General features: G+C 34.7%; 1 protein-coding gene across 1 annotated transcript in view; it reads left to right on the top strand.

Moving 5' to 3' along the window:
* LOC111140089 (POF1B, actin binding protein) overlaps window positions 1-27,427 on the top strand; it is a 95,130-nt gene that overhangs the window by 57,033 nt on the left and 10,670 nt on the right. Inside the window, exons 7-15 of the mRNA XM_022492477.1 lie at window positions 699-829; window positions 10,958-10,985; window positions 13,746-13,820; window positions 20,579-20,671; window positions 21,508-21,621; window positions 22,425-22,577; window positions 23,332-23,451; window positions 24,811-24,939; window positions 25,969-26,051. Of these exons, the coding sequence (XP_022348185.1) occupies window positions 699-829; window positions 10,958-10,985; window positions 13,746-13,820; window positions 20,579-20,671; window positions 21,508-21,621; window positions 22,425-22,577; window positions 23,332-23,451; window positions 24,811-24,939; window positions 25,969-26,051 (926 nt within the window). The remainder of the gene's footprint in view (window positions 1-698; window positions 830-10,957; window positions 10,986-13,745; window positions 13,821-20,578; window positions 20,672-21,507; window positions 21,622-22,424; window positions 22,578-23,331; window positions 23,452-24,810; window positions 24,940-25,968; window positions 26,052-27,427) is intronic.

Here is a 27,427-nt window from a genome sequence, read left to right as displayed (position 1 = left end):
TGTCAAATTGACTAGATATTCAGTCCAAATAATAACTGGAGGGAATATAAGAAGAAATACATAAAAACATATTGAATTGAGAAGGTTAATTTAATCTAACTTTAATATATGCTAATAAATTAAGCTGCCTTTCACTGAGAAGATGCAAGTCCAAATAAAATTAATTATTTTATGTCAGTATAATTCAAATAATTCACATGTTCTTTTCCAACAGGGAACAGAAGAGTAAGCCATGTGGTGATAATGGGCAATTTAGAGATTTTGATTAACTTGTTATGTGTGTGTATATATATATGCTATATATAGCATATATATAATATATATTTATATTATATATAATATATACATTATATACATTTTATATAAATTATTTTATAATTATATATATATTTATAAATAAAATTATATAAATATAATTTTATATAAAATATTCAAGTTTTGCATTCATTAGATCAATTGGATTAGTGAAATAAAATTGAAAATGCTATTGTAATGTTGCTTTTCCTTTAAATTCCTCTCATATTGAAAAATGTGTACCTCGGTTGTAAAGAAAATTTAGTGGGTTAGCTCATGTGATGTCTTTGTAATGAGTTACTTGTATTAATAGGTTATGTAACTTTTTCTCATTTGACATCAAAACATCTATCAACTTAGAAATACTTAATGTTGTTTATAATGGTGCTTGATGCTTTCTTCAGGTGATAATTCAAGATGATGGCCCTGAAAAGTTGGACCCCAAATATTTTGGAGAGTTACTTGCTGATCTAAGCCGTAAAAATACAGATCTGTATTATTGTTTATTAGAACATTTGCAGAGAATTGGAGGAAGGTACTGTAAATATATAATATCATTTGCCTTGATGTTGTAGTTATCAAACATTTTATGATACTTTGGTATTTTTTAATATACTTTATTTTTTACAACAGCTTTAGGTTCACAGCAAAACTCTAGTATTTTTTTAAGGTTTTATTTTTAAGTAATCTCTACACCCAACAGGGGCTCAAACTCACAACCCCAAGATCAAGAGTTACATTCTCCACTGACTGAGCCAGCCAAGTGCCCCAAAGCTCTAGTATTTTAATGGAGAAATAGGATAACTATATGAGCATATCTGATCAAATGTCTCATTTTAAGAGTTAATGTACTTCATGAAAATCATCAAAAGAGATCCTACCAGTCCTTTTAGGTTCAGTAAAGAATTCTGTGAACTTTCTTTCATAACATACTTTGATAACAAATACAACCTCTTGGACAGGGAGCTCAAAAAATGCATGGCATACTATGACTTGTTATAAGATATTATACTGATGACATAAGATGCAATCCATTGTCAATACACCACTATTCATCTTCCATTGATTTATGCTCAATGTACAAAGGCCATAATTTAATATACATTTAGTGTTATATATTAGAAAAAGTGTTATGTATTATTTTAATATATTATATTACCTATAAAAATTAAACATAAATTATATAAGTATATATTTATATAAATATGTATGTTTTATAATTATATACTAAATAATTACATATATTTAAATATATACACATAAAAAATTCATCAATTGTTCATGCATAGATGAGAGCATACTATATCATGAAATGAATTCCATAAGCTACATAAGTTATAAAAGTTGTCTTTTACTACACAGTCACGTCCTATGTATGGCCAACTAAGACAAATTCTAGGAGAGCTCTACAAATACAGAAAAACATGTAGGATAAAGGAATGTTGGTAGAATTTTTTTCTAGTTTACACTTCACTAACTGGATTCTTCTGTGTCTTAAAGATCTTTAATCTCTTATCTAGCTTTTTTCCTCTCCATTTATTACACTCCTTTCTTTCCATGTTTAGCTCCATTCTCTCTAACTTTACTTGCTTTCATATTCATGACTGCAACCATTCTCATACTATCATCCTCAAGTGCCTTACCTTCTTATCTTATTGTCCCTCCCACTTAGCAAAATCCCAATTCTTGAATACTCTATCTCTCTTCTTTATTTATTGTTTCTTTTTACTACTATCTACTCCATCCAATACATAACACTCACTACTCTCAGAATTCAGAGGGCTCTGTGAGGGCTGTTTTATTCACCCTGGTTTCCTTGGTGTTTAGCATGGTGACTAGTTTAGTGTGGTGCTCAATAAATATTTATGGACTATATGAATGTCTTTTTTTAATTTTTTAAAGTTTTTATTTAAATTCCAGTTAGTTAACACATGGTGTACCATTAGTTTCGGGTATACAATATAGTGTTTTAACACTTACATACATCACCTAGTGCTCATCACAAGTGCCCTCCTTAATCCCCATCACCTATTTAACACCCCCCTACCTCCCTTCTGGTAACCATATATGTTATAGTTAACTTATGAAACTCAGCACACAAAAAATAAATAATCCAATTAAAAATAGGCAGAAGACGAAGGATACATGTATCCCAATGTTTATAGCACCATTATCAACAATAGCCAAACTATGGAGAGAGCCCAAATGTCCATTGACTGATGAATGGATAGAAAAGACATGGTGTGTGTGTATATATATATACACACACACACATACTTGCCATTTGCAATGACATGGATGGAGCTAGAGTGTATTACACTAAGTGAAATAAGTCAGTCAGAGAAAGACAAATACTGTATTATCTTGCTCATAATTGGAATTTAAGTAAGAAAACAGATGAACATATAGGAAGGGGGAGAAGAAAGGGGAAATGAAGTAAGACAGTATTTGTGATTCAGAGCACATGGATTTGACAAAGTTGTTACTCAATAAAGGGTTATAGAATAAGAGTTAAATATATTCCAAATTTATTAGTTTCATACTAATTAGAAGTAGACAAAGTAACTGAGCAAAGGAAGTTATGTTATTTCATAATGATTATCCCAGTAAACGTGTAATCTGTGGATTTGGAACAAATCTTTCATTGAGGGTTTTGATAAACATATATAGATGACTTAAATGTGTGATTAAGCAATACAAAGCCTTGAATTTAATTCTTAGAGTACCTAAAGTACTACACACACAAAAGAAATAGAAAGGTAGTGTCTGCACATTAATAAACACTCCACGGTGGAGAGGGTCTTTTAAAATTTTGGTGATTTAGACATTCTATTAGAAGGTTGTCAGTTTAAGGGGCACCTGGGTGGCTCAGTGGGTTAAGCCTCTGCCTTCAGCTCAGGTCATGATCTCATGGTTCTAGGATAAAACCCCACATTGGGCTCTCTGCTCAGCGGGGAGCCTGCTTCCCCCTCTCTTTTCACATGGTATTTGTCTTTCTCTGACTAACTTATTTCTGTTAGCATAATACTATCTAGCTCCAACAATGTCATTGCAAATGGCAATATTTCATTCTTTTTATGGCTGAGTAATATTCCATTTTATATATACCACCTCTTCTTTATCCATTCATCTGTCAATATATGGAGCATTATACATGGAATATTATATGTGGAACATCTTCTTTATCCATTCATCAGTCAATGGACATTTGAACTCTCTCCATAGTTTGGTTATTTTTGATAATGTTTTCTGCCCATTTTTACATTGGATTATTCATTTTTGGGGTGTTGAATTTCATAAGTTCTTTGCATATTTTGGGTACTAAACATTTATCAGATATGTCATTTGCAAATATCTTCTCCCAATCTGTAGGCTGCCTTTTATTTTGTTGATTGTTTCCTTTGCTTTGCAGAAGGCTTTATTTTGATGAGTACAAATGGTTCAATTAAAAAAAAAACCCTCAATTTTGCTTTTGTTTCTCTTGCTTTGGGATTCATTTGTATAAAGATGTTGCTATGACTAATGTCAAAGATGTTACCTGTGTTCTCCTCTAGGATTGTTATTGTTCCAAGTCTCAAACTTCGGTCTTTAATGCATTTTGAACTTCTTTTTTTTGTGGTTGGGGCAAGAAAGTGGTCAGTTTCATTTTTTTTTTTTTTTTTTTTTGTATGATGCTCTCCAGTTTTCCCAATACCATTTTTTGAAGAGACGGTCTTTTTTTCCCCCATTGGCTATTCTTTCCTGCTATATTGAAGATTAATTTACCATATAGTTGTGGGTTCATTTCTGGGTTTTCTATTCTGTTCTATTCATCTATTTGCCCATTTTTGTGTCAGTACCATACTGTTTTAATCACTACAGCTTTGTAATGTAACTTGAAGCCCATAATTTTGATGCCTCCAGCTTTGCTCTTCTTTTTCAAGATTGCTTTGTCTATTCTGGATCTTTTCTGGTTCCATACAAATTTTGGGATTGTTTGTTCCAGCTCTGTGAAGATGTTGATGGTATTTTGATAGGGATTGCATTGAATGTGTTGATTGCTCTGGGTACCACAGACATTTTAACAATATTTGTTCTTCCAATACATGAGAATGGAAAGTCTTTCTATTTCGTTGTGTTTCCTGAAATTTCTCTCATCAGTGTTTTGCAGTTTTCAGAATCTAAGTCTTTCACTTCTTTGGTTAGGTATCTTACTAGTTTGGGCACAATTGAAATTGGGATTGATTCCTTGATTTCTCTTTTGGCTGCTTCATTACTGGTGTGTAGAAATGCAAGATTTCTGTATGATGATTTTGTGTCCTGCAAGTTTCCTGAATTCCTGTATCAGTTCTAGGAGATTTGGTGGGGTCTTTTGGGTTTTCTATATGTTGTATCATGCCACCTGCAAATAGTGAGAATTTGACTTCTTTGCTGATTTGGATGCCTTTTATTTCTTTTTCTTGTCTGATTGCTGTGGCTAGGACTTCCAGTACTATATAAGAATATCAGTGAGAATGAACATCTCTTTGTTGTTCCTGACTTTAGGGACTATCCTCTGGTTTTTCCCCCATTGAGAATATTAGCTGTGGGTTTTCATATATGACTTTTATTATGTTGGTGGTATGTTCCCTCTAAACTTTGTTGAGGGTTTTTCTCATGAATGGATATTATACTTTGCCAGATGCCTACTTTGCATACATTGAAATGATTATATGATTCTTATCCTTTCTTTTATTAATGTAGTATATCATGTTATTGATTTATGAATATTGAACCACCCTTGCAACCTAGGAATGAATCCCACTTGATTGTGGTGAATGTTTTTTAATGTACTGTTGGATTTGGTTTGCTAGTATTTTATTGAGAATTTTTGTACCTATGTTCATCAGGGATATTGTCTTGTATTTCTCTCTCTTTCTCTCTCTCTCTCTCTCTCTGGGAATCTTTATCTGGTTTTGGTGGTATCAGGCCTCACAGAATGAATTTGCAAGTTTTCTTTCCTTTTCTATTTCATGTAATATTTTGAAAAGAATAGGTATTAGCTCTTCCTTAAGTGTTTGGTAGAATTTTCCTGTGAAGACATCTGGCCCTGGACTTTTGTTTGTTGGGAGTTTGTTTGTTTGTTTGTTTTCTGATTCAATTTCTTTACTGTTTATTGGTCTGTTCAAGTTTTTTTTTCCCTTCCTATTTCAGTTTTGGTAATTTATATCTTTCTAGGAATTTATCCATTTCTTCCAGATTTTCCAACTTCTTGGCATATAGCTTTTCATAATATTATCTTATAATTGTTTGTATTATTGTGGTATCAGCTACTATTCTTCCTATCTTACTTACAATTTTATTTATTAGGGTGCATTCTCTTTTTTTTTGATAATTCTGACTAGAGGTTTATCATTTTTTTTTTGAAGAACCATTTCCTGGTTTCATTGATCTTTTCTGTTTTTTTTTATTTCATTATCATTTATTTCTTCTCTAATATTTATTATTTCCTTTCTTTTTGTAGCTTCTTTATGTGTAAGTTTAGGTTGTTTATTTGGGACTTTTCTTGGTTATTGAGGTAGGTTTACATTGCTATATATTTCCCTCTTAGGATCACTTTTGCTGCATCCTAAAGGTTTTGAACAATTTTGTTTTCATGTTCATGTATATTTAAATTTTTTCTTTGATTTCCTGTTTGTCTGATTCATTGTTTAGTAACATGTTGCTTAAACCCCATGTATTTGTGGTCTTTCCAAATTTTTTCTTGTGGTTGATATATTTTTCATAGTGTTGTGGTCAGAAAAGGTGCATGGTATGATTTCAAATTTATCTATTTGTTGAGACAAGTTTTGTGACCTAATATGTGATCTATTCTGGAGAATGTCCTATGTGTACTTGAAAAGACTGTATTCTCCTGTTTTAGTATGAAATGTTCTGAGTATACCTGTTAAGTCCATCTAGTCCAGTGTGTCATTCAAAGCCATTGTTTCCTTATTTTTTGTTTAAATTATTTGTCCATTGATGTAAGTGAGGTGTTAAAGTCCCCTACTATTATTTTATTATTATCCATTAGCTCCTTTATGTTTGTTATTATCTGTTTTATGTATTTGGGTGCTCCCATGTTCAGTGCATAAATATTTACAATTGTTGTATCTTCTTGTTGGATTTTCCCTCTTTAGAATTATATAGCCCTTCTTTGTCTCTTGCTACAGTCCTTGTTTTAAAGTCTAGCTTGAGGGGCACCTGGGTGGCTCAGTGGGTTAAGCCTGTGCCTTGGGCTCAGGTCATTATCTCAGGGTCCTGGAATTGAGCCTTGCAAAGGGCTCTCTGCTCAGCAGGGAGCCTGCTTCCCCCTCTTTCTCTGCCTGTCTCTCTGCCTACTTGTGATCTCTTTCTCTCTCTCTCTGTCAACTAAATAAATAAAATCTTTTAAAAAATAAAGTCGAGTTTGAGTGATATAAGTATCGTTCCTTGGGCTTTTTTTAGACACTCATTTGCATGATAAATGTTTCTCCATCCCTTTGCTTTCAATCTGGAGGTATCTTTAGATCTAAAATGCGTCTTTATAGGCAGCATAAAGATGGCTCTTGTTTTTTAATCCATTCTGACACCCTAAGTCTTTTGATTGGAGCATTTAGTCCATTTACATTCAGAATAATTATTGGTTTATATGCATTTATTACTTTTTTGTCATTGTTTCTGGAGATTTTCTCTGATCCTTTCTTGTCTTTGTCACTGTTGGTCTCCCCTTTGTACTCAGAGCCCCTTTGAATACTTCTTGCAGAGCTGGTTTAGTGGTCATGACCTCCTTTAGTTTTTGTTTGTCTGGGAATGTATCTCTCCTATTCTGCATGTTAGCATTGCTGGATAGAGTATTCTTGACTACAGATTTTCCCCATTCAGCACTTTGAATATACCATGCCACTCTCTATTGGCTTGCCAAGTTTCTGTTGAGAAATCTGCAGCTAGACTTATGTGTCTTCCCTTCTATATTAAGGACTTCTGTCTTGCTGCTTTTAAGATTTTTTTCTTTTTCACTGTATTTTGCAAATTTAACTACACTATGTTTTGGTGTTGGCCTGCTTTTGATGATTTGATAGGAATTCTCTGTGCCTCCTGAATCTGGATGTCTGTTTCTTTCTGCAGATTAAGGAAATTTTCAGCTATTATTTCTTCAAATAAATTTTCTGCCCCTTTTCTCTCTCTTTTTCGTCTGTAACTCCTATAATATGAATGTTATTTCATTTGATGGAGTCATTGAATTCCCTAAGTCTATTTTCATATTCCACTAATTCTTCTTTTTCTCTTCTGTTCATCTTCATTATTTTCTATTATTTTGTCATCTGGGTCACACATTCATTCCTCTGCTTCTTCCATCCTGCTGTTAATTGCATCAGGCTTGTTTCCAATTCATTTATTCCATTATCCATCTCTGACTGAGTCTTCTTTAACTCTTTTATCTCTGTAGTAAGGGTCTCACTGATGTCCTGCATTCTTTTCTGAAGCCCAGTGAGTATTCTTATGATTGTTTCTTTAAAGTCTCTATCAGGCATGTTACTTATATCTGTTTCACTTAGATCTATGGCTGTGGCCTTATCTTGTTCTTTCATTTGGGATAAGTATCTCTGTCTTGGCATTTCATCTAACTGTCTGCCTTCTTTGTGTTAGAAAAGCCAGTTATGTCTCCTGTTCCTGAAATTATTGGCCTTATGAAGAAGAGGTTTTCTTGTGCCCAGGAAGTAGCACTTCAGGGAGTGTCTCTGGTATATGCTGTGTGCACTCTGCTGTGATATTTTGGCTATGGTATCCTTCAGGCCAGTCATATGCATAAGCTCTCGTTGACTGCTCTGGGCAGTGTTTAGTACCTGGCCTGAATGTGGTGAGTTTTTACTCAGTGTTATCTGGTCTGCTTATAAAATGAGACCTGAACCAACTCAAAGCAGGACTAAGGCCCTGCTTATCTCTTGTTAAGAGATGTGGTGTGAGCAGGGGTTTAGGCTGGTCTTCTGGAGGTGGGGCCCACAATGCTGGTATTGAGGTATGCTTGACTTAGAAGGGCAGTTCCACCAAAACGCAGGCAGATAGGTTTGGTATAAGCAAGTTAGGCAACCAGTGTTCTTGCTGAGAGGCTTACTCTCCCTCTATATATGTGGTTCTCTGTCTATGCTGGGGTGGAGGTAAGAAATGGTGTCAGCCTGCTCCTTTCTTCACAGAGAGGCCTCTATGTGAAAGCTGCCTCTCAGAGACTTGCTCTGAGAGGAGTGTATAATGTCCCTACTGTGTGCCCCAGGCATACTTTAGATCTTTGTTGCCATACCATCTGCTCTGTAGGCTGTCTGTCTCTCTTCTCTCCAGGAGCAGAGCAGTAATCTCAGGGCTCTAGATCAGCCAAACCTGCTGTCCTTTAAAACCAGGCTTTAAGCCCTGCTGGTTGTAAGGTCTGACTAAATTCAGCCCTTCTCATTTTTCAGGCCAACGGCTTTGGGAAAATATTCTCCATGTGGGTTTCCCTGTGTGCTCCCCTCTATCTCTCTCTCTTTTTTTTCTCTCTCTCTCACACCCCTCTCTGTGACCATGGCTCACCCCTCCACATCACTCAGAATCTGTTTCTCCCTTAAACCACATCTCCACACTTTCTACCTTTTCGATGTGACCTCTTGTCTCCCTTTAGTTGTGAAATCTGTTCTGTCAGTCCTCAAGTTGATTTCTAGGATGTTTAAGATGATGTGATAGTAATCTAGTTTTGTTCATGGGTCCTCCTACTCTGCTGCCATGTTCTCCTCCTCTCCTGCCACTGTTGTTGTTTTTATTTCCCCTACTCAATGTAATTCTAGTCAACACCCCCTGGTGAGAATGGAGATGTAATCCACATTGGCCTCTCCACTTCCTTGCTCTGCTGTCTTTGTTTTCACTCTCTCTCTTTTCCTCTTCTTTTCCCCCATTTTTCTTCTTTTTCCATGTTATGATTTAGCAATGAGTGGGTACAGGGTCAGAATTAAGGAAGGTTGTCTCACAAAACCATTCTGGTTACCTTAAAACATTGCAGTATTAAGTACTGTTGATTTTTCATTGCTTTATTTCTTTGTTTTGTTTTGTTTTACTTTACTTTAATAAAAATATTTATTTTATTTTTTAAATTTTTATTGTTTTATGTTAGTCACCATGTAGTATATCATTAATTTTTGATGTAGTGTTCCAAGATTCATTGTTTACATATAACACCCAGTGCTCCATGCAATACATGTTCTCCTTAATACCTACCACCAGGTTTCTTATTTGTAGAAAGAAATGACTAGGGACATGTGTACTAGCTTGGCTTGGGAAGTGGAGTTTTTAACATAAAGTTCCATTAATACTGTGATAATTCCAGTTAGTAGTAATGGAAGATGACTGAAACTGCATTGATTCATATTTTTAACTTGTTGTAACTCCCAGTATATGCATGCCATTACTTTAGTAAAGCATTCAAAAAGTATATGATACTTTATTTATTTATATTTCTAGGACTTCCCCACAATTTCTATTTTGGGCAACACAGGAATGCTACATATTTGTTGTTGCCAAACAACAGCAAATATGTAGTCATGCTTCTGGAAATTGAATCTGCCATTATCTTCCTCAACATTAGTCTTTTTTTTTAAACATATGCAAGATGTTCTGTACAGTCAATGACCCTCTTATCTCTGTAAGCAATATATTACTCATAAACACTTACTTAGAAAGTAAAGGTAGGAGATAATGTCCTAATATATCTCTAAGATACTTATCTCTTATACTGAACATATGGCACTTCTATACCTCTGACTTTATAAGACCATCTTTAAAATATTCTGCCTTGCTGTCAGAACACGTGTACTGTTCTTGTTTGAGGTGTTGACCATATATTTTGTGCCCAGGACTTCAATTAAGCACAGATGGAGCAAGTAGGCAGAAATAAAGGCCTGTCTCTTGCCCCTGACACTAGAACTGTATGCTTTTCCACTTTCATTATTCCCTAAAAGAGCAAGTGCCAGACTGGCATAATCACTAACAATTCTTTTGCAACATTTGGCTACTTAACATGACTTCACAAAAGATCTTCCAACCCTGGTGCCCAAACATTCATTTTGATCCTGGAAGTTCTATTATCCCACTAGAATTTTAGTCATGTTGCCTAAGGCTCTGTCCCTATTCAGATACCTTTTAAGTTTCTTCACTGCCATATATATACTGTAGTGTAGACTGAATGAATTAGCCTTGTCTTGCAAGTTTTGATTTTGATGAAAAGGGTATGAATAACTTGGAGGCTCTATGGAGAGAAGCTGGATTCGGCCCTGAAAGTGAGCAATATAGGAGAAACGGGAGGTGGAAATAGAGAACAACTATTACTGTTATTCATTCACTCAGGTAGCATTATTGCCAGTGTCAAGGACTTGTACATCTATCCACAAATGGATAAGTGCTAATGGATGGAAGTAACTGATTCTCTATATTCTTTTGGTTTGTTGTTTTGATATTGTTTATTTTTAATAGATTAGCTAGTTCCAGGAAAATTATCTTTAGTTCTAATTTATTTTAATTAAAAGTTATTATTTGAATTATAAATTGAAATGTTGCTATTATGATATATTAAAAAGTAAGATAAAATAATTTGAACATTAGCATTTATATATGATCATCACACACACTTTCTTAAGATTGTTTATCTTTTTTTTCACTCTTACAGCAAAGAGGACTTTGAGTCTACAGATGAAGTAAGTGCAAAAATAGTTGAAAATCAAATATAGTTGATAACAAAGCAGATTATGATATTTTCACTGATGATATTTTTTAGTTTGGTACCTTTATTAGACTGGAAACATGGATTAGTGAAAAACATGATGATTATTTTATCTTTAAAATGATATAACTATTTATATATTTGTAATGGCTATAAAAAGTAATAATCAGGGCACCTGGGTGGCTCAGTGGGTTAAGCCGCTGCCTTCGGCTCGGGTCATGATCTCGGGGTCCTGGGATCGAGTCCCGCATCGGGCTCTCTGCTCAGCAGGGAGCCTGCCTCCCTCTCTCTCTCTCTCTGCCTGCCTCTCTGCCTACTTGTGATCTATCTCTGTCAAATAAATAAAATCTTTAAAAAAAAAAAGGTAATAATCATTGGGTTGCCTGGGTGGCTGTTGGTTGTGTTGGTTGAGCTTTGAACTCATGGTTTCAGCCCAGGTCATGATCTTAAGGATATGGAATCAATAGCCACATTGGACTCTGTGCTCAGTGTGGCGTCTGCTTAAGGTTCTCCCTCTCCCTCTTCCCCTCCCCACCACTGTCTTTCTCTCTCTTTAAAATAAATAAATAGACAAAATCTTTAAAATGTTAATAATAAAAGTAATAATTATTCATGCAAAATGTTTTATCAGCTGTTATTTATGATTTAATTTGTCTTTGCTTATCAAAACATTTAAAATTTCATTGACCAAATACTCTCTGATTTAGGAAATTTAAATCTACATTAACTAAATCAATAGCAAATTTAGTTTTAGTATATTTTGAAACTTTATATGACCCATGCCAAATAGAGAACAACTTAAAGTACATTTTTTCAAGTATTAATTCTATTATATATGTCCTTTTTGTTAATAATTACTTTTAATGGAATAAGTAATCAAATAAAGAAAACTGATTTCAATGTAATAAAAAAGCACAGTGGCCTCCTTTGTGTTATTTTTTCCCTTTATTTCCAATGTAGTTATAGACTGTATTCATTACAATAATTCAGAAAGCCCTAGATTGCCATTAAGAAACACTACTTCAATTTAGCTTCTCACTTAAAAGTAGTTGAAACTTGTAACCAAAGGGCAGGTTGGTGGGGTGACAGATAAAATAGATAAAGGAGCTTAAGAGTACACTTAATTTGATAAACACTGAGAAATGTGTACAGCTGTTGAATATTGTACACCTGAAACTAACATAAAAGCATGTTAATTGCACTCAAATGAAAAAAAGAGAGACAATGATGTTTGGTGGGCTAGGCATGGGATTTGTGGAGATAAGTGTCTGACTGTGATATCTTAGCTTTAGTATGTGGCTCTCTGTGTGTGTTAATTAATTAATTTATTTGAGAGAGCATGTGTGTGAGTGGGGGTAGGGGCAGAAGGAGAGGGAAAAAGAGAATCTTAAGCAGGCTCTGCACTCAGCACTGAGACCAGGGTGGGGCTTGATTCCAGGACCCTGAAATCATGGCTTGTGCCCAAATCAAGTGTCAGACACTTAACTGAGCCACCCAGGTGGCCAACAATCTGTGTTTTTGTAAGGACATCATCCTTCTATGGTTTGGAGGAGAGATACTGAAGTCAGAGGTACTGGATGATATTATAATGAACTTGTCTTGCAATAGCCGTAGAGAAAGGTCACCCTGCTGTGGAAGAGGGCAAGATATGGCCTGAGGATGTGGATTCTCGGTCAGTCATCCAAGGAGGAAGTGGAGGGGGAGATACTGCCTTTACTAGAATCTCCCTCTCTTGGATCTATACCTCACAAAGGGAACGGTATAAATATGAGCTTCAGAATGAGGACAATAACATCTTATTGGAAGATAAGTATAATGCCCCCCCAAAAGATGTCCACATCCTAATCCTTGAAACCTTTGAATATGTTACCTTAACATGGCAAAGAGACTTTGCAAATGTGACTAATTTAAGGATCTTAAAGTAAGGAGATTATCCTGGATTATGTGGTTGGCTCCAATGTAATTACTAATCTTTAAAAGAGGGAGGCAGTGGGTCAGAGTTAGATATGACAAGAGAAGCTGAGGTTGGAGTGATAAGGCCACCCAGCCAAGAAATTTAGGTAGCCTGTAGAAACAAAAATGCAATGAAACAGATTCTCCCCTAGAGCCCACCAAAAGAATGCTGTCCTGCTGACATGTTAATTTTAGCTCACTGACTTCTAATCTCTAGAATTATGAGATAATACATTTGTGTTTCTTCAACGCCCCCAAATTACTTAATCTTCTCAATGTTGTAGCAACATCTTAATTTTTCAGAAGTTATCATAGCCCAGTGTAAGTTATCAATAAGCCCTCAATTTTATTTCTTCAAATTTACATTATTTTAAAACAACAGCCTTTAAATTATCATATTTACCACCCAAAAAACCTTCCAGTTGTTGAAAGATACACTGAAATAAAGTGTTTAATGGGATTTGAAAACCATCCTATTGTTTTTTAAATTGCTTTTTTAAAAATGTAGAAATGTAACATCTGGTTGGTTGCACAAAACTTTTCCCTAAAATGCCTGGAAATCAAGGTTGTTTCCATAGTGTATATAGTATAATCAGTTTTTAAAAGTAAGGACTAATAAGACTAAAAATGAAGTTGGTAGCAACTATTGCCCAGAAAGTGAAATAATCTTTTGATGTTCCTAAAAATATGCTCTGCTGCACAGAAGTCTATAAACTACTCACCCTAAGATAATGATACTAATGTGTATCTGTTAAATGTATAACCTTCTCTTTTCTTACAGTCAGAAGACATTGAATCCTTGATTCCTAAAGGATTGTCAGAGTTTACAAAACAACAAATTCGTTATATTTTGCAGGTAAGGTGGGGTCAAGAGTGAGTGTGAGATCAACAATGACAAACCACTAGCCAAGGATGCTTCCCTTAAATAAGAAAAGAAAGTTCTCAATAAAAATACTGTTTCACAAAAGTTGATTATACTTTGATTAAAAAAGTGTTGCATTATGGTTTGTTCAGACTTTCACTTATATTGAAAAACATTCAGGTAAGCATTCCAGAAATACTGTTCCCTGCTGTGGAATGGCCTTATTCTCTCTTCACTGCTATAGCACAACTTGACTCTAATTTATAGTTTTGCCCTCATCTTCTCCATTTTCCATTCTACCCCCACACTGCCACCCCTTGTGGTAAGAGATGGGAGAGGCCAATGCCTTGCTTTTTCTGATTTGCAGAATGATAGAGATTACTGGAGCGGTAAATTCCCTTACAATGAAGGAAGAAACAGAAGAAGATAGATGTTAAGGGAATATGGCTAAAGAGTACATCTTTTTGTAAGAAAGGATTGTAAAGACAACCTAGCTCTGTTTAAGTGAGGCCAATTTCTAAATTATTGGTCTTAAACCTTTGTTGGTCATCCAACAAAGGTCCAATATTGGACCTGATGTCATTTTTGTGAAATTTAAATAAAATATTTTTAGCAGAACGCAGAATATATTATAAAAAGACAGTGGTGTAGGAAACACATATGCTTCACAGAATCTGAATCTTGGAGACATCCTTGATATTATCTCTGGTGGTGGGAATTTTCAATAGAAAATTGAAAGGCCTATTTCTTTGAAAAACTCCTTCAGAGGATTTTTACATCTAAGTTCATGAGAAACATTGGTCTATATTTTTCTTGTATTCTCTTTGGTTTTGGTATCAGAATACTAACTTCATAAAATGAATTGGGAAGTGTTTCTTCTTTTATATTTTCTAGAAGAGAATGTATATAGACTTGGTATTAATTCTTCTTTAAACATTTGGTAAAATCCTTTAGTAAAAATATCTGGGCCTGGAGATTTTGGGGGGAGTTTAAAAAAAATTCCAAATTCAACTCCTTAATAGTTATAGGTTTATTCAAATGATCTGTTTCATTTTGGATGAGTTGTGGTAACTTGTATTTTTCAGGAAAGTAGTCTATTTCATCTATATTGTCAAATTTATAGTGTATAGTTGTTCATAGTATTCCCTTATTATCTTTTTGATGTCTGCAGGGTTTGTATTACTATCCCCTATTTAATTCTTGATACTAGTCACTTGTGTCTTCCTTTTTCTTTGTCAGGTTTGCTGGAGGTTTTCAATTTTAACTTTTTTTTTCAAAGAAAGAGACTTCAGTTTTATTGATTTTCTCTATTATTTTCCTGTTTACACTTCCACTGATTTTTGCTCTTGTCTGTATTATTTCCTTCCTGTGTTGTTTTTGATATGTTGTTTTCTTTGGTTTCTTGATATAGAAGGTTAGATTATTGATTCAAGACATTTTCTGTTTTCTAATGTAAACATTTAGTGCTATAAATATCCTCTTGGCATGGATATAGCTGTGTCCCACAAATTATGATATGGCTTTCATTTTCTTTCAGTTCTATGTACTATTTAACTTCCTTTAGACTTCTGCTTTGACCTGTGGATCATTTAGAAGTATATTATTTAGTTTCAGAGTGCTTAAATATTTTCCTGTTGTCTTTCTAGTGCTGATTTCTAGTTTAATTCCACTATGGTGAGAACATACTTTATAAGAGATCAATTTTTTTGTAATAGTTAAGTTTTGTTTTATGGTCAAGGACATGGTCTATCTTGGAGTATGTTCCATGAGCACATGAAAGGATTAGACACTTTCATCAATGGGGTTGCTGAGTTCTTTTATATTCTTGCTCATTTTCTGCCAAAGAGTTCTTAATCAGCTGCTGAAAGAGGCATATACCAATCTTTAGTTATAACTGTGAACTTGTCTTTTTTTCCTTTCAGTTCTATCAGTTTTTGCAGTTCTATACATTTTGCAGTTCTATTGTTTGGTGTATAAATGTTTAGAGTGCCATGTTCTCTTGGTGGATTGACCCTTTTATCATTATGTAATGGTCCCTTTTTGTTTTTGGTAATTTTCTTTGCTCTAAAGTCATTTTTATCTAATATCAATATAGCACTTTTACTTTCTTTTATTAATGTTTGCCTGGTATCTTTTTTCCCCAAATTTACTTTCATCATATATTTTTAAACTTTCACTATATTTGAAGTTAGATAGAACACTTGTAGTTGGATCAAATTTTTTTCTCACCCTGTAAATCTCTGTTTTTAATTGGTGTATTTAGACCAAGTTGTAATTATTGATACATCGGGGCTAGCTCTGCTATTTTTATTTTTTTTATTCTGTTTGTTCTGTTTTGTTTTTTTTTTTAATGTTTTTTTTGTTGTTCTTGCTTTCCTGTGTATTAGTCAAAAATGTTTTTAGTATTCCATTTTTATTTCTCTCTGGTACTTTTGAGTGTATCTCTTAGTATAGCCTTTTTAGTGGTTGCTCTAAGAATTACATTATATACCCATAATTTATCCCAGTGTATTGGTGTTCAACATTTTGTAAGTTTCAGTGAACTGTAGAAAATTTTGCTTCCTTTATCACTCTTTAGTCTCCATATCTATAACATAATTTTCTTAAATATTTCCTTTTTGTGCATTAAGACCCACTGTTAGTTTTTTGTTTCAAACAATCAAATATAATTTAGAAAATGAAAGAGAAGGAAAACCTACTCTGTTTTCTCATATTATTACTTATGATTCTATTTCTTCTTGATGCTCCAAACTCCTTCCTTTGTCATCTTTTTCTCTTCATAGAACTTCCTTCACCCATTTTTTAAGGATGAGTCTGTTAGTGACTTTTTTTTTTTTCAGTTTTCTTCATCTGGTAATGTGATTTCCCCTTCATTTATAAAGGGTATTTTCATCAGACACAGAATTTGTAGTTGACAATTCTTTTTTTTCGGCACCTAAAAATGGTGTCCTATGTCCCTCTGGCCATTAAGATTTCTGATGAAACATATACTGTCATTTGAATTGTTATTACCAATAGTTAAGATTTATCTTGCTGCTTTTGGAATTTAAAAATTAACTTTAGTTTTAAGAAGTTTGACTGATTTGTCTGGGCATGGATTTCTTTGGGTTTATCCTGTTTGGGATTTCATCAACTTCTTGAATCTGTACTTGTACTTTTTGCTAATTTGGAGAAGTTTACACCTATTATTTCTTCAAATACTTCTTCAGTTCCAGACTCTTTCTTCTTTCCTTCTAGGACTTTTATGAAATGTATGTTAGGTATGTCTTATATTCTTACAGGTCTCAGAGGATCATTCAATTATTTTGCAATCTCTTTTCTCTCTGATGTTCTGATAAACTCCTTTCTTATTGTTCTGTCCTCAAGTTTACTGATTCTTCATTCTCTTCCTTCCATTTTGCTTTTTAGTCCATCCATTGAGGTTTTTGTTTTTGTTTTGTTTTGTTTAGTTATTAAGATTTACAATTCTAGAATTTCTATTTAGTTATTCTTTACATCTATTTCTTCTCTGAGAGTTTCTGTTTCATTGCTGAGACTTTCTATTGTTAGGTCTGTTTTTAAATTTTTATTGAAGTATGTTTATGATGGCTGCTTTAAAATCCTTGTCAGACGGGGCGCCTGGGTGGCTCAGTGGGTTAAGCCTCTGCCTTCGGCTCGGGTCATGATCTCGGGGTCCTGGGATCGAGCCCCACATCGGGCTCTCTGCTCAGTGGAGAGCCTGCTTCCCCCTCTCTCTCCGCCTGCCTCTCTGCCTCCTTGTGATCTCTGTCTGTCAAATAAATAAATAAAATCTTAAAAAAAAAATCCTTGTCAGACTATTCTAACAGTTCTGTTATCTTGATGTTGTCATCTATTGTTTTTCTTATCAAGGTAAGATATTCCTGCTTCTTAGAATGACGAGTGATTTTTTTTTTTTAATTGAAACCTGGACATTTTGAGTATTGTGTTATGACTCTGAATTTTTTTTTTTTAGATTTTACTAATTTATTTGACAGACAGAGATCACAAGTAGGCAGAGAGGCAGGCTGAAAGAGAGAGAGGAAGAAGCAGGCTCCCTGCCGAGCAGAGAGTCCGATGCAGGACTCGATCTCAGGACTCTGGGATCATGACCTAAGCCAAAGGCAGAGGCTTAACCCACTGAGCCACCCTGGCGCCCCTATGACTCTGAATCTTATTCAAATCTTCTGTTTTAGTAGATCGGATTTGATACTGAAAAAAAAGAGCACATGGGGGCACTGCCTGTTACTGCCAGCTGAGGTGGAAGTCCAGGTTCCCCTCTCAGCCTCTGTTGACACCAGTCAGGGAAGGAGCTCCTTGTTCCTTCTGGGCAAGGGTAAAAATTGTGGTTCTCTTTTGGGATTTCATCAAGATCAAAAGCTTCTGCACAGCAAAGGAAACAGTCAAGAAAACAAAGAGGCAACCCACGGAATGGGAGAAGATATTTACAAATGACAATACAGACAAAAGGTTGATATCCAGGATCTATAAAGAACTCAAACTCAACACACACAAAACAGACCATCATATTTAAAAATGGGCAGAAGATATGAACAGACACTTCTCCAATGAAGACATACAAATGGCTATCAAACACATGAAAAAATGTTCATCATCACTAGCCATCAGGGAGATTCAAATTAAAACCACATTGAGATACCACCTTACACCAGTTAGAATGGCCAAAATTAGCAAGACAGGAAACAACCTGTGTTGGAGGGGATGTGGAGAAAGGGGAACCCTCTTCCACTGTTGGTGGGAATGCAAGTTGGTACAGCCACTTTGGAGAACAGTGTGGAGATTCCTCAAGAAATTAAAAATAGAGCTTCCCTATGACCCTGCAATTGCACTACTGGGTATTTATCCCAAAGATACAGATGTAGGGAAAAGAAGGGCCATCTGTACCCCAATGTTTATAGCAGCAATGGCCATGGTCGCCAAACTGTGGAAAGAACCAAGATGCCCTTCAACGGGCGAATGGATAAGGAAGATGTAGTCCATATACACTATGGAGTATTATGCCTCCATCAGAAAGGATGAATACCCAACTTTTGTAGCAACATGGACAGGACTGGAAGAGATTATGCTGAGTGAAATAAGTCAAGCAGAGAAAGTCAATTATCATATGGTTTCACTTATTTGTGGAGCATAACAAATAACATGGAGGACAAGGGGAGTTAGAGAAGAGAAGGGAGTTGAGGGAAATTGGAAGGGGAGGTGAACCATGAGAGACTATGGACTCTGAAAAACAATCTGAGGGTTTTGAAGGGGCAGGGGTGGGAGGTTGGGGGAACCAGGTGGTGGGTATTAGAGAGGGCACGGATTGCATGGAGCACTGGGTGTGGTGCAAAAACAATGAATACTGTTACGATGAAAAGAAATTTAAAAAAAAAGAAAGAAATTGTGGTTCTCTATGAGGACCCCCTGATTTCATCTTGTTTTGGATGTAGAGGGGTGTCTTTTTACTGTTCCTGAGTTGGCCTTCACTGACACTGCAAGGTGAGTGGCCTCATTTCTGTTGCACAGTGATGAAAGTCTTGACTCTTAATTGAGAAAACTCAAATATCACCCCAGCAGGGAGACAGAGCAGTGTATAATTACTACTAGATAAGGTGAAAGCCTAGGTTCCTTTCATACTATCAACTGAGCCACAGTGCTTGGGGTCTCATTTTTTCTTCCTGGTGGGGATGAAAGTCCTATCTCTCCACTCTGCCTTCTCTAACACCAACCTGAACAACAACCTGGTAAATGATGTTGGTGGACCTTTTCAGAGTCTGGTGAGGGAGAAAGTCCAGGTTCCCTTCGTGGTCTTTGATGGTTTGGGTGGAAGTATAAATTTGAAGGTTATTTTCTGTGGTGTTTGGTTGGAATAGAGTGATTATTATCTAAAAGTCTTCTACCTTGCTAGGCTGCTATTTTCATGGTCCTTTGGCTAGAGAGAGCAGGCTTTTCTAAAGAATTTTGTTGTCTGCATCCAGTGGTGTTTCTGGGTTACTGACTTCTCCAACACTAGTCTGTGATACATGAAGCAAAAAGAGAACCCAGGAATTCACTTCTGTGTCATTTTGGGGGTCACAATGTTCCTAACCAGACTTCCCTCTTCATTCCACCTTTCTGAGTCTTTTCATGTTTGTTTTATACATAGTAATGCCCAGGGCTTTCAGTTATACTTAGAAGGAATAGGGGAAATTATTTCTACTCCATCTTTCCAGAAATGAAGTTGACTGTTTTTTAAACCATTTTTTAAATAAGCGAGTTTAATCTAGTAAAAAAAAGCACTTTTCTCACTCCTCTTTAAAATTTGGGATGTTTCTATACTTCAAAGTTAAACTTAATTAGTATTGTATTCCTCTAATCTCAGGAAAAATCCATACGTTTGGCAGCACACTTAAAGATATGCATTTTATTATTTGAAGTTTGACTGCCTCATATTTTCCAATCTTTAAATAAAGAATAAAAGCAAATTTAAGAATTTGCTGACAGAGTTCTGTCTTATGAGAAAGATGATACTTCATCATGGAAAAAATAATAGACTCTTTTCTATTACATAGTTATGATGTCTTCAGAAATACTGATTAGATTACTTATGCATGTTATTGACAAAATGCCTTGTATCACTATTCTAAAATTGCTATACAAAAAAAAAACTGTTAATAAGTTTACTTATGGTAATGAAATAATAAGACTACTATCACTTATATCTACTGTTTATAAATGCTAGTAAATACAAACCATCAATCCTTTTCTTCTTCCAGATGAGGGGTATGTCTGATAAATCACTCCGGCTAGTGCTGTCCACATTCAGCAACTTACGGGAGGAGCTTGGACATCTTCAAAATGACTTGACAGTAACATTTATTTTGATTTTTCTTTCCAAAGCCTTCCTAGTTCCTAACTTCTTAACATAAAAATGAATTCATTTAGTCTACATTTCAAAATTTAATACAATGCAATAATATGCTCACCCAGATATACTTATTTTCTTGAAACAATTAATTGAGATTGAAAGAGGAGAGGAGAGCTCTCCAATGTCAAAATAAAATAAAGTTAGGTATATACTTATTTAGTTTACCACTAAGGTAATTTAATACCTATAGCCAGGTAGTAGCCTGCAAAATTAGAATAATCTAACTCACTGAATGGGAATTTCCCTTTTTTCTGTAATAATAAAGCACACTCTGAATTTCTGTGAATACGTGACAACATCTTCCTCCAAGAAGTTAACCTTTTCAATTTTTCATTTTGTTGGTGTTCTTGATGCCATCAGCTAAATACATTTGGAATGCCTTCCATATAATAAATAACTCCCTGAAAACTGGAGTGGGTTATTTCATTTCTGGGTTCAGATAAAAACATTTAGACTCTAATTTCAAAATTCACCACCTGCCAGAATTAACAAGGAGTCTCTGTAGGTTCAGGCAAAATGTTAAAATATTTGAAGGTTTTGTTTCATTGAACTTAGAATGAAATCAATTCATCAAAAGGTTTCTAAGAATGCAGGTTTTTAAAGTTTCATCAATTTGGATCCTATATTTTGCTTTACTTTTTAGAATTCTGTTTCATCAGGCAACTGCAAGTGAAAGAAGTGCTTATTTAAGCCTTCCAATGTAAATTAGTCTTTGTATTATGTAACTGTGGACAAGTTTTTGTAATTCTGAATCTTAACAACTAATTTTGCTTCTAGTCACTGGAAAATGACAAGGTTAGACTTGAGAAAGATGTGGCATTCAAAGAAACTCAAATAAAAGAGTATGAAGAACTTTTAGCATCAGTGAGAGCAAATAATCACCAGCAGCAGGTAAGTTGATATCTTCATCGATGATAAACTAGATTAATAGTTTTTCAAATGCAGAATTACTGACACACTGAAGTATGATACACAATCCAGACAGAATTAAAATACAATAGCTGGAACAATTTATTCATATAAGAATTGAGTGGCTTGGATTATTTCCATTGACTTAAAACTCTCTCACAAAAACAGATAACCTCGTATACTTTAGATATAAAGTACATACTAATCCACAATTATCTGTGCTGTTGGGTGACAAGAATTGTATAAGTAATGAAAAGTTAAGTTCATTCATTCATTTAATCTACTAATGTGTTGATTAAAAAAGTTTTGTTGGTCTTAAGACATGTTTGTGCAGTGAATAAGCAAATTAACCCTAGAAATACTCTCCAGATGTCTGAGCACAGATGACTTTTAAGAAATTGAAATAAGTCTCTAAGGCTGATCCCTTCCTAATCTTCATTTCCATGACAGTCTCAGTTTTTTCTGTTTCCATATAAGTCATCGGGTATATACTCATATCAGTGACTACTAGAAGGCAAAATATTGTTGAAGAGTACCAAGGGTCAGATTGCAAAATTGGAACATTGAAAATTCACCCAGTCTTGATGACTTCTCACTCAAGCATATCAGACTAGGGGCAAGAATCACTTTCATGGTTGATTGAACTTATCATTTAAGGGTAAATATATAAGAAAATTGAGCATGGAAAAATATTGCTTTATTTCATTGAATTAATCAACTAAGAGAGCACTCTCCTCCAAAAAAGTAGAATCCCTTTGTCTTACCTACTTGTGTCTTCTTTATAGCAAGGACTTCAAGATTCAACCTCAAAATGCCAAGCATTGGAAGAAAACAATCTCTCTCTTCGACATACACTATCAGACATGGAGTATAGACTAAAAGAACTGGAATACTGTAAGCGTAATTTAGAACAAGAGAATAAAAATCTTAGAATACAGGTATTAAAATTTTGTTTTAAATATATGTTATTACCCTAGTTATACATATATATATATATATATCTTATTCCTTTTAAGAAAACACATGGTGGGGCACCTGGATGGCTCAGTGGGTTAAAGCCTCTGCCTTCGGCTCAGGTCATGATCCCAGAGTCCTGGGATTGAGGCCCGCATGGGGCTCTCTGCTCAGCGGGGAGCCTGCTTCCCTTCCTATCTCTCTACCTGCCTCTCTGCCTACTTGTGATCTCTATCTGTCAAATATAATAAATAAAATCTTGAAAAGAAAAGAAAAGAAAAGAAAAGATAAGATAAGAAAAGAAAAGACCTGGTGGGGCGCCTGGGTGGCTCAGTTGTTTAAGTGGCTGCCTTTAGCTCAGGTCATGTTTCTAGGGTCCTGGGATCAAGTCCCACATCAGGCTCCCTGCTCAGCAGAAAGCCTGCTTCTCTCTCTCCCTCTGCCTGCCGCTCTGCTTACTTGTGCTTTCTCTCTCTCTCTCTGTCAAATAAATAAATAAAATCTTTAAAAGAAAAAAAAGAAAAGAAAAGACATGGACTGCTTTCTGATATCTTATATGCAGTTATGTCTCATCTCACTGCCATTTGAGATGTATAGTGCAATTCCTACAAATCACTCTTATTATTTCAATGTCTCATTTAATCATGTAGTTTTCATCTAATAATAATACGTCTTATAATATAATATGTATGTCCTTCATAACAATCCAGTTACAGAAAGTTATTTTGCCTTATGTAGGTTTCTGAGACTTGCACAGGCCCAATGCTGCAGACAAAAATGGATGAGATTGGCAACCATTACATGGAGATGGTAAAAAACTTAAGAATGGAGAAAGATAGAGAGATCTGCAAGCTAAGGGTATGTTGATCCTACAGTGCATAAATACACAAGTCAGCACAAATTTTCTAATAAGATAATGATGGTTTAAAAATTTAAAGTTACAAGGAAAAATCAACTGAAGGTAGAGTCAGGAATATGACATAGAAACATTTGTTTAAATATATATTACTGTGTGTAGAATATTGCTAAATTGTTTTCTACTTTAGGTTAATCAAAATTAGGGTGATATTTGTGAGAATAAGTGTACATTGCCTTATCTTATAATTCTAGATTAAATTGACTAACTCTTAATTTACTGATCCCTAAATATAGTTAAATATACTAAAATATTTAATGGAAAAACCAACCGTAGGTTTTTCTCTCCAAATACCACTGTAGAATTTTTTCCAAAAACCAAAATGATACAAAATATAATCTGATCAAAAGCCCACTATGTTTTCTAGCAGTTTTCCTTCTCTTGTTTCTTTTTTATCCCAACATTACTTATAACACTTTAACTTAACAGCCATCTATGCACACATGATGTAGTAAAAAGGAAAATGGGCAGGATTTGGAATCAGAATACCTGTGTTGGAGTTGCAGCTATGTTGCTGACTAGTTGTGGGACTGTATGTAATGTAATCTCTCTCTGGTAATCTCATTTACCTGTTTTGTAAATAAAGATTTTCATAATATTTCACAGGGCTGCTGTGAGAATTGAGATAAATCATGCAGGAGGAATATTTTGTGAAATGCAAATCACAATATAATATTAGTTACTAGTGAGTTTTCTTTAATTAGTATTTGAAGGAATCTAAAGTACCTATTTTCTTAGCTTTATTTTAATTATTGTGGCTTAGGACTGTTACTTAAGTAATGCCTAGCCCAACAGTAAAAGGTATCTTTAAAAAATGAGAAATGCCTAATTGGCATTTTTATTCATATTTTATATTCATCAAACTCTACAAAAGTTTACAACAATTGGGACTTTGTTCTTCATTTCTTAACTTGGTGTATGACTTTATGTCACTGAACCTCTTGAAACTCAATTACCTATCTCATAAATCAGATTTATAATAATTCTCCTTTCTTTTTTTTAAATCATTTTTTAAATTTATTTTCAGCATAACAGTATTCATTGTTTTTGTACCACACCCAGTGCTCCATGCAGTCCGTGCCCTCTCTAATACCTACCACCTGGTTCCCCCAACCTCCCACCCCCCCACCTCTTCAAACCCTTCAGATTGTTTTTCAGAGTCCATAGTCTCTCATTGTTCACCTCCCCTTCCAATTTCCCCCAACTGCCTTCTCCTAACTCCCCATGTCCTCCATGCTATTTGTTATGCTCCACAAATAAGTGAAACCATATGATAATTGACTCTCTCTGCTTGTCACTAGACTCAATTAAATCAGTACCAAAAAGATGTTTCAAGAAGAGAAGGAAGTTGCAGTGACTTCCAATTCAAGCTTCATGAACTGACAAGCTTGCTGGAAGAGAAGGATTCCCTTATAAAGCATCAGTCAGAGGTAAGAAGGGAAGTGGTAGAGATAGAGAGAACTCAGCTAAGTATGAAAATACTTCCCATGGACTAGAGAAGGACATATTCCCAAAACTCACTTTATTCATGAAATAGAATATAACTGACTGTGAAGAAGTGGAAGGTTCATATTTTAGGATATATAATTTAAGTGAAACCAAGAATTGAAACAAAAAAAAAAGAGTGTTATTGGGCATTTAATATTTTTTAAAGATTTTGAGAGAGAGAGAGAGAGAGAGGAGAGAGAATGAGGAGGAAGAGCTGCAGAGGGAGTGGGAGAAGCAGACTCCCTGCTGAGCAGGGGGCCCAATGCAGGACTTGAACCCCGGACCCTGGGATCATGACCTGAGCCCAAGGCAGACCCTTAACCAACTGAGCCATTCAGGCATCCCATGCATTTAATATTTTTAATGTTATATCTCATTAGCAATGAAACTCCCAGAAAGACTGTGAGGTCTTTGCTCTTCATTATTAGTTGCTTCAGCGAAGGACTGTGTTATATTCTTCTCTGTATCTGTAGCATATGGCCCAGGATCTGTTATAAAATAGGTACTGAAGGTAGGAACTACCAAAATATGGTGGCTGATGTTATACCCCTGTTATTGAACTAATGGTGCTTGTAGTAATGATCTGTGGTAAACCTTCTGCTAGGAAACAATACCTGCTTCCATACTGAAGTTTCAGTACTTTTCTGCTATGACTGTAATTTTCAAGCTTCCTAGGAAAAGAACTTTCTCATCTTTATCTTGAGAATCAGGCCAGTTCAATATCATGTTATCCCTTAAATATAGAAATCCTATACCAGTTAATGAATTTTTGACCAGGCATATTATGTAACTTATTAGGTACCATGAAGCAATAATATATAGTTTTCAACAGGTAGGATTAGAACATTCTCATGTCCAAGCTAAAAAGGAAGGGAAAAAGTATTCTTAGTAACCTTGTTAAAGGATCGAACATACTTCTTACCCCATATTTCTACTGTTTTCAAATAATTGCATTGTCTTTTATTTGTAAGGAACTCTCAAAGTTGAGACAAGAAATATATTCATCTCATAACCAACCCTCCAGTGGTGGAAGGACTACTATTACCACTAAAAAGTAATGTATTTTTAAATGAATTTTGAATATGGCTTTAGTTATTATTTAATCCAAGTTATAGCATGTTTAATTGATATATATACCTTAAGACAGAGTTTGTTCTGCAGGACAGTAAATCTACTGAAGGATGAATATTTACAAAAAGACATAGCTATTATGGTAAATAAAATTCTGTAGCACAGCTTTCCCATATTTACAATATATCGAATACAATGTATGTGAAAAACAAATAATTTGTTGTTTACCCAATCATTTGAGTTAAGATTCTTTCAGTTGCACATGACAAACCCAACTTCAACTGGGAATTAGATAATTCGCTTAATTCTTGTTGCTTGATGTCCAGATGGATTTGTGTGCTCAAAATACATGTTCAGAAATATGTCCTCCTTTATCTTTGGCTCTGCTCTTTCCTATGTAGACATCATTCTTAGGCATTTCCCTTCACAGTGACAATCTGACCACAGTTTTACATCCCAGCTATTTAGCAAAATGAAATAGAAAGTGACCCTTTAGGAATAGGTTGAGCAAAAGTCTACTGTGGATATTTCATATAAATGATATATATAAATATATATATATATATATTTCATATAAGTGGAATACAAAATGTGGTCTTTTGTGACTGGATTCTTTCACTTTGCATAAGGTTTTCAAGATTCATCCACGTTTTAACATGTGTCATAACTTCATTGCTTATTGTTACTAAATAATATTATATTTCATAGATATGCAACACTTTATGTATATACCTAGAAGTGGGATTGCTGGGGCACATGGTAACTCTGTTTAACTTTTTGAGGAGTTGCTAAACTGTTTTCCAAAGCAGCTACACAATTTAACATTCCCACCAGCAGTGTATTGAGTGTTCCAATTTATTTCCATCCTCCCCAACATTTGTTATTGTTCATCTCTTGGATTATAGCCATCCTAAGAATGGGAGGTGGCATCTTCCTATGGTTTTCACTTGTATTTCTCTAATAATGTTTAGTATTTTTTCATGTGCTTATTGACCATTTATAGATCTTCTCTGAAGAAAATTCTTTGTCCATTTTTAAATTAAATTATTTGTTTTTTTACTGTTGAATTTCAAGAGATATTTATATATTCTATATATAAGTACCTTATCAGAGATATGATTTTGCAAATATTTTCTTCCATTCTATGGGTTGCCTTTTTACTATCTTGATAGTATCATTCCCAGCACAAGTTTTTAAATTTGAGGAAGTCCAATTCACCTATTTTTTCTTTTTTTTACCTGTGCTTTTGGTATCATATTAAGAAACTGTTGCCTAACCCAAGGTCATGACAATTTGCACCCATGTATTCTCCTAAGAGTTTTATAGTTTTATCTATTACATTTAGATCTATGAACCATT

The sequence above is a fragment of the Enhydra lutris genome, unplaced genomic scaffold (assembly GCF_002288905.1).
Source record: "Enhydra lutris kenyoni isolate GAN:26980312 unplaced genomic scaffold, ASM228890v2 scaffoldscaffold161, whole genome shotgun sequence".
NCBI lineage: Eukaryota > Metazoa > Chordata > Mammalia > Carnivora > Mustelidae > Enhydra > Enhydra lutris.
The sequence above is the reverse complement of the archived record's forward strand: the minus strand, read 5'-3'. Positions and strand labels throughout refer to the sequence as shown.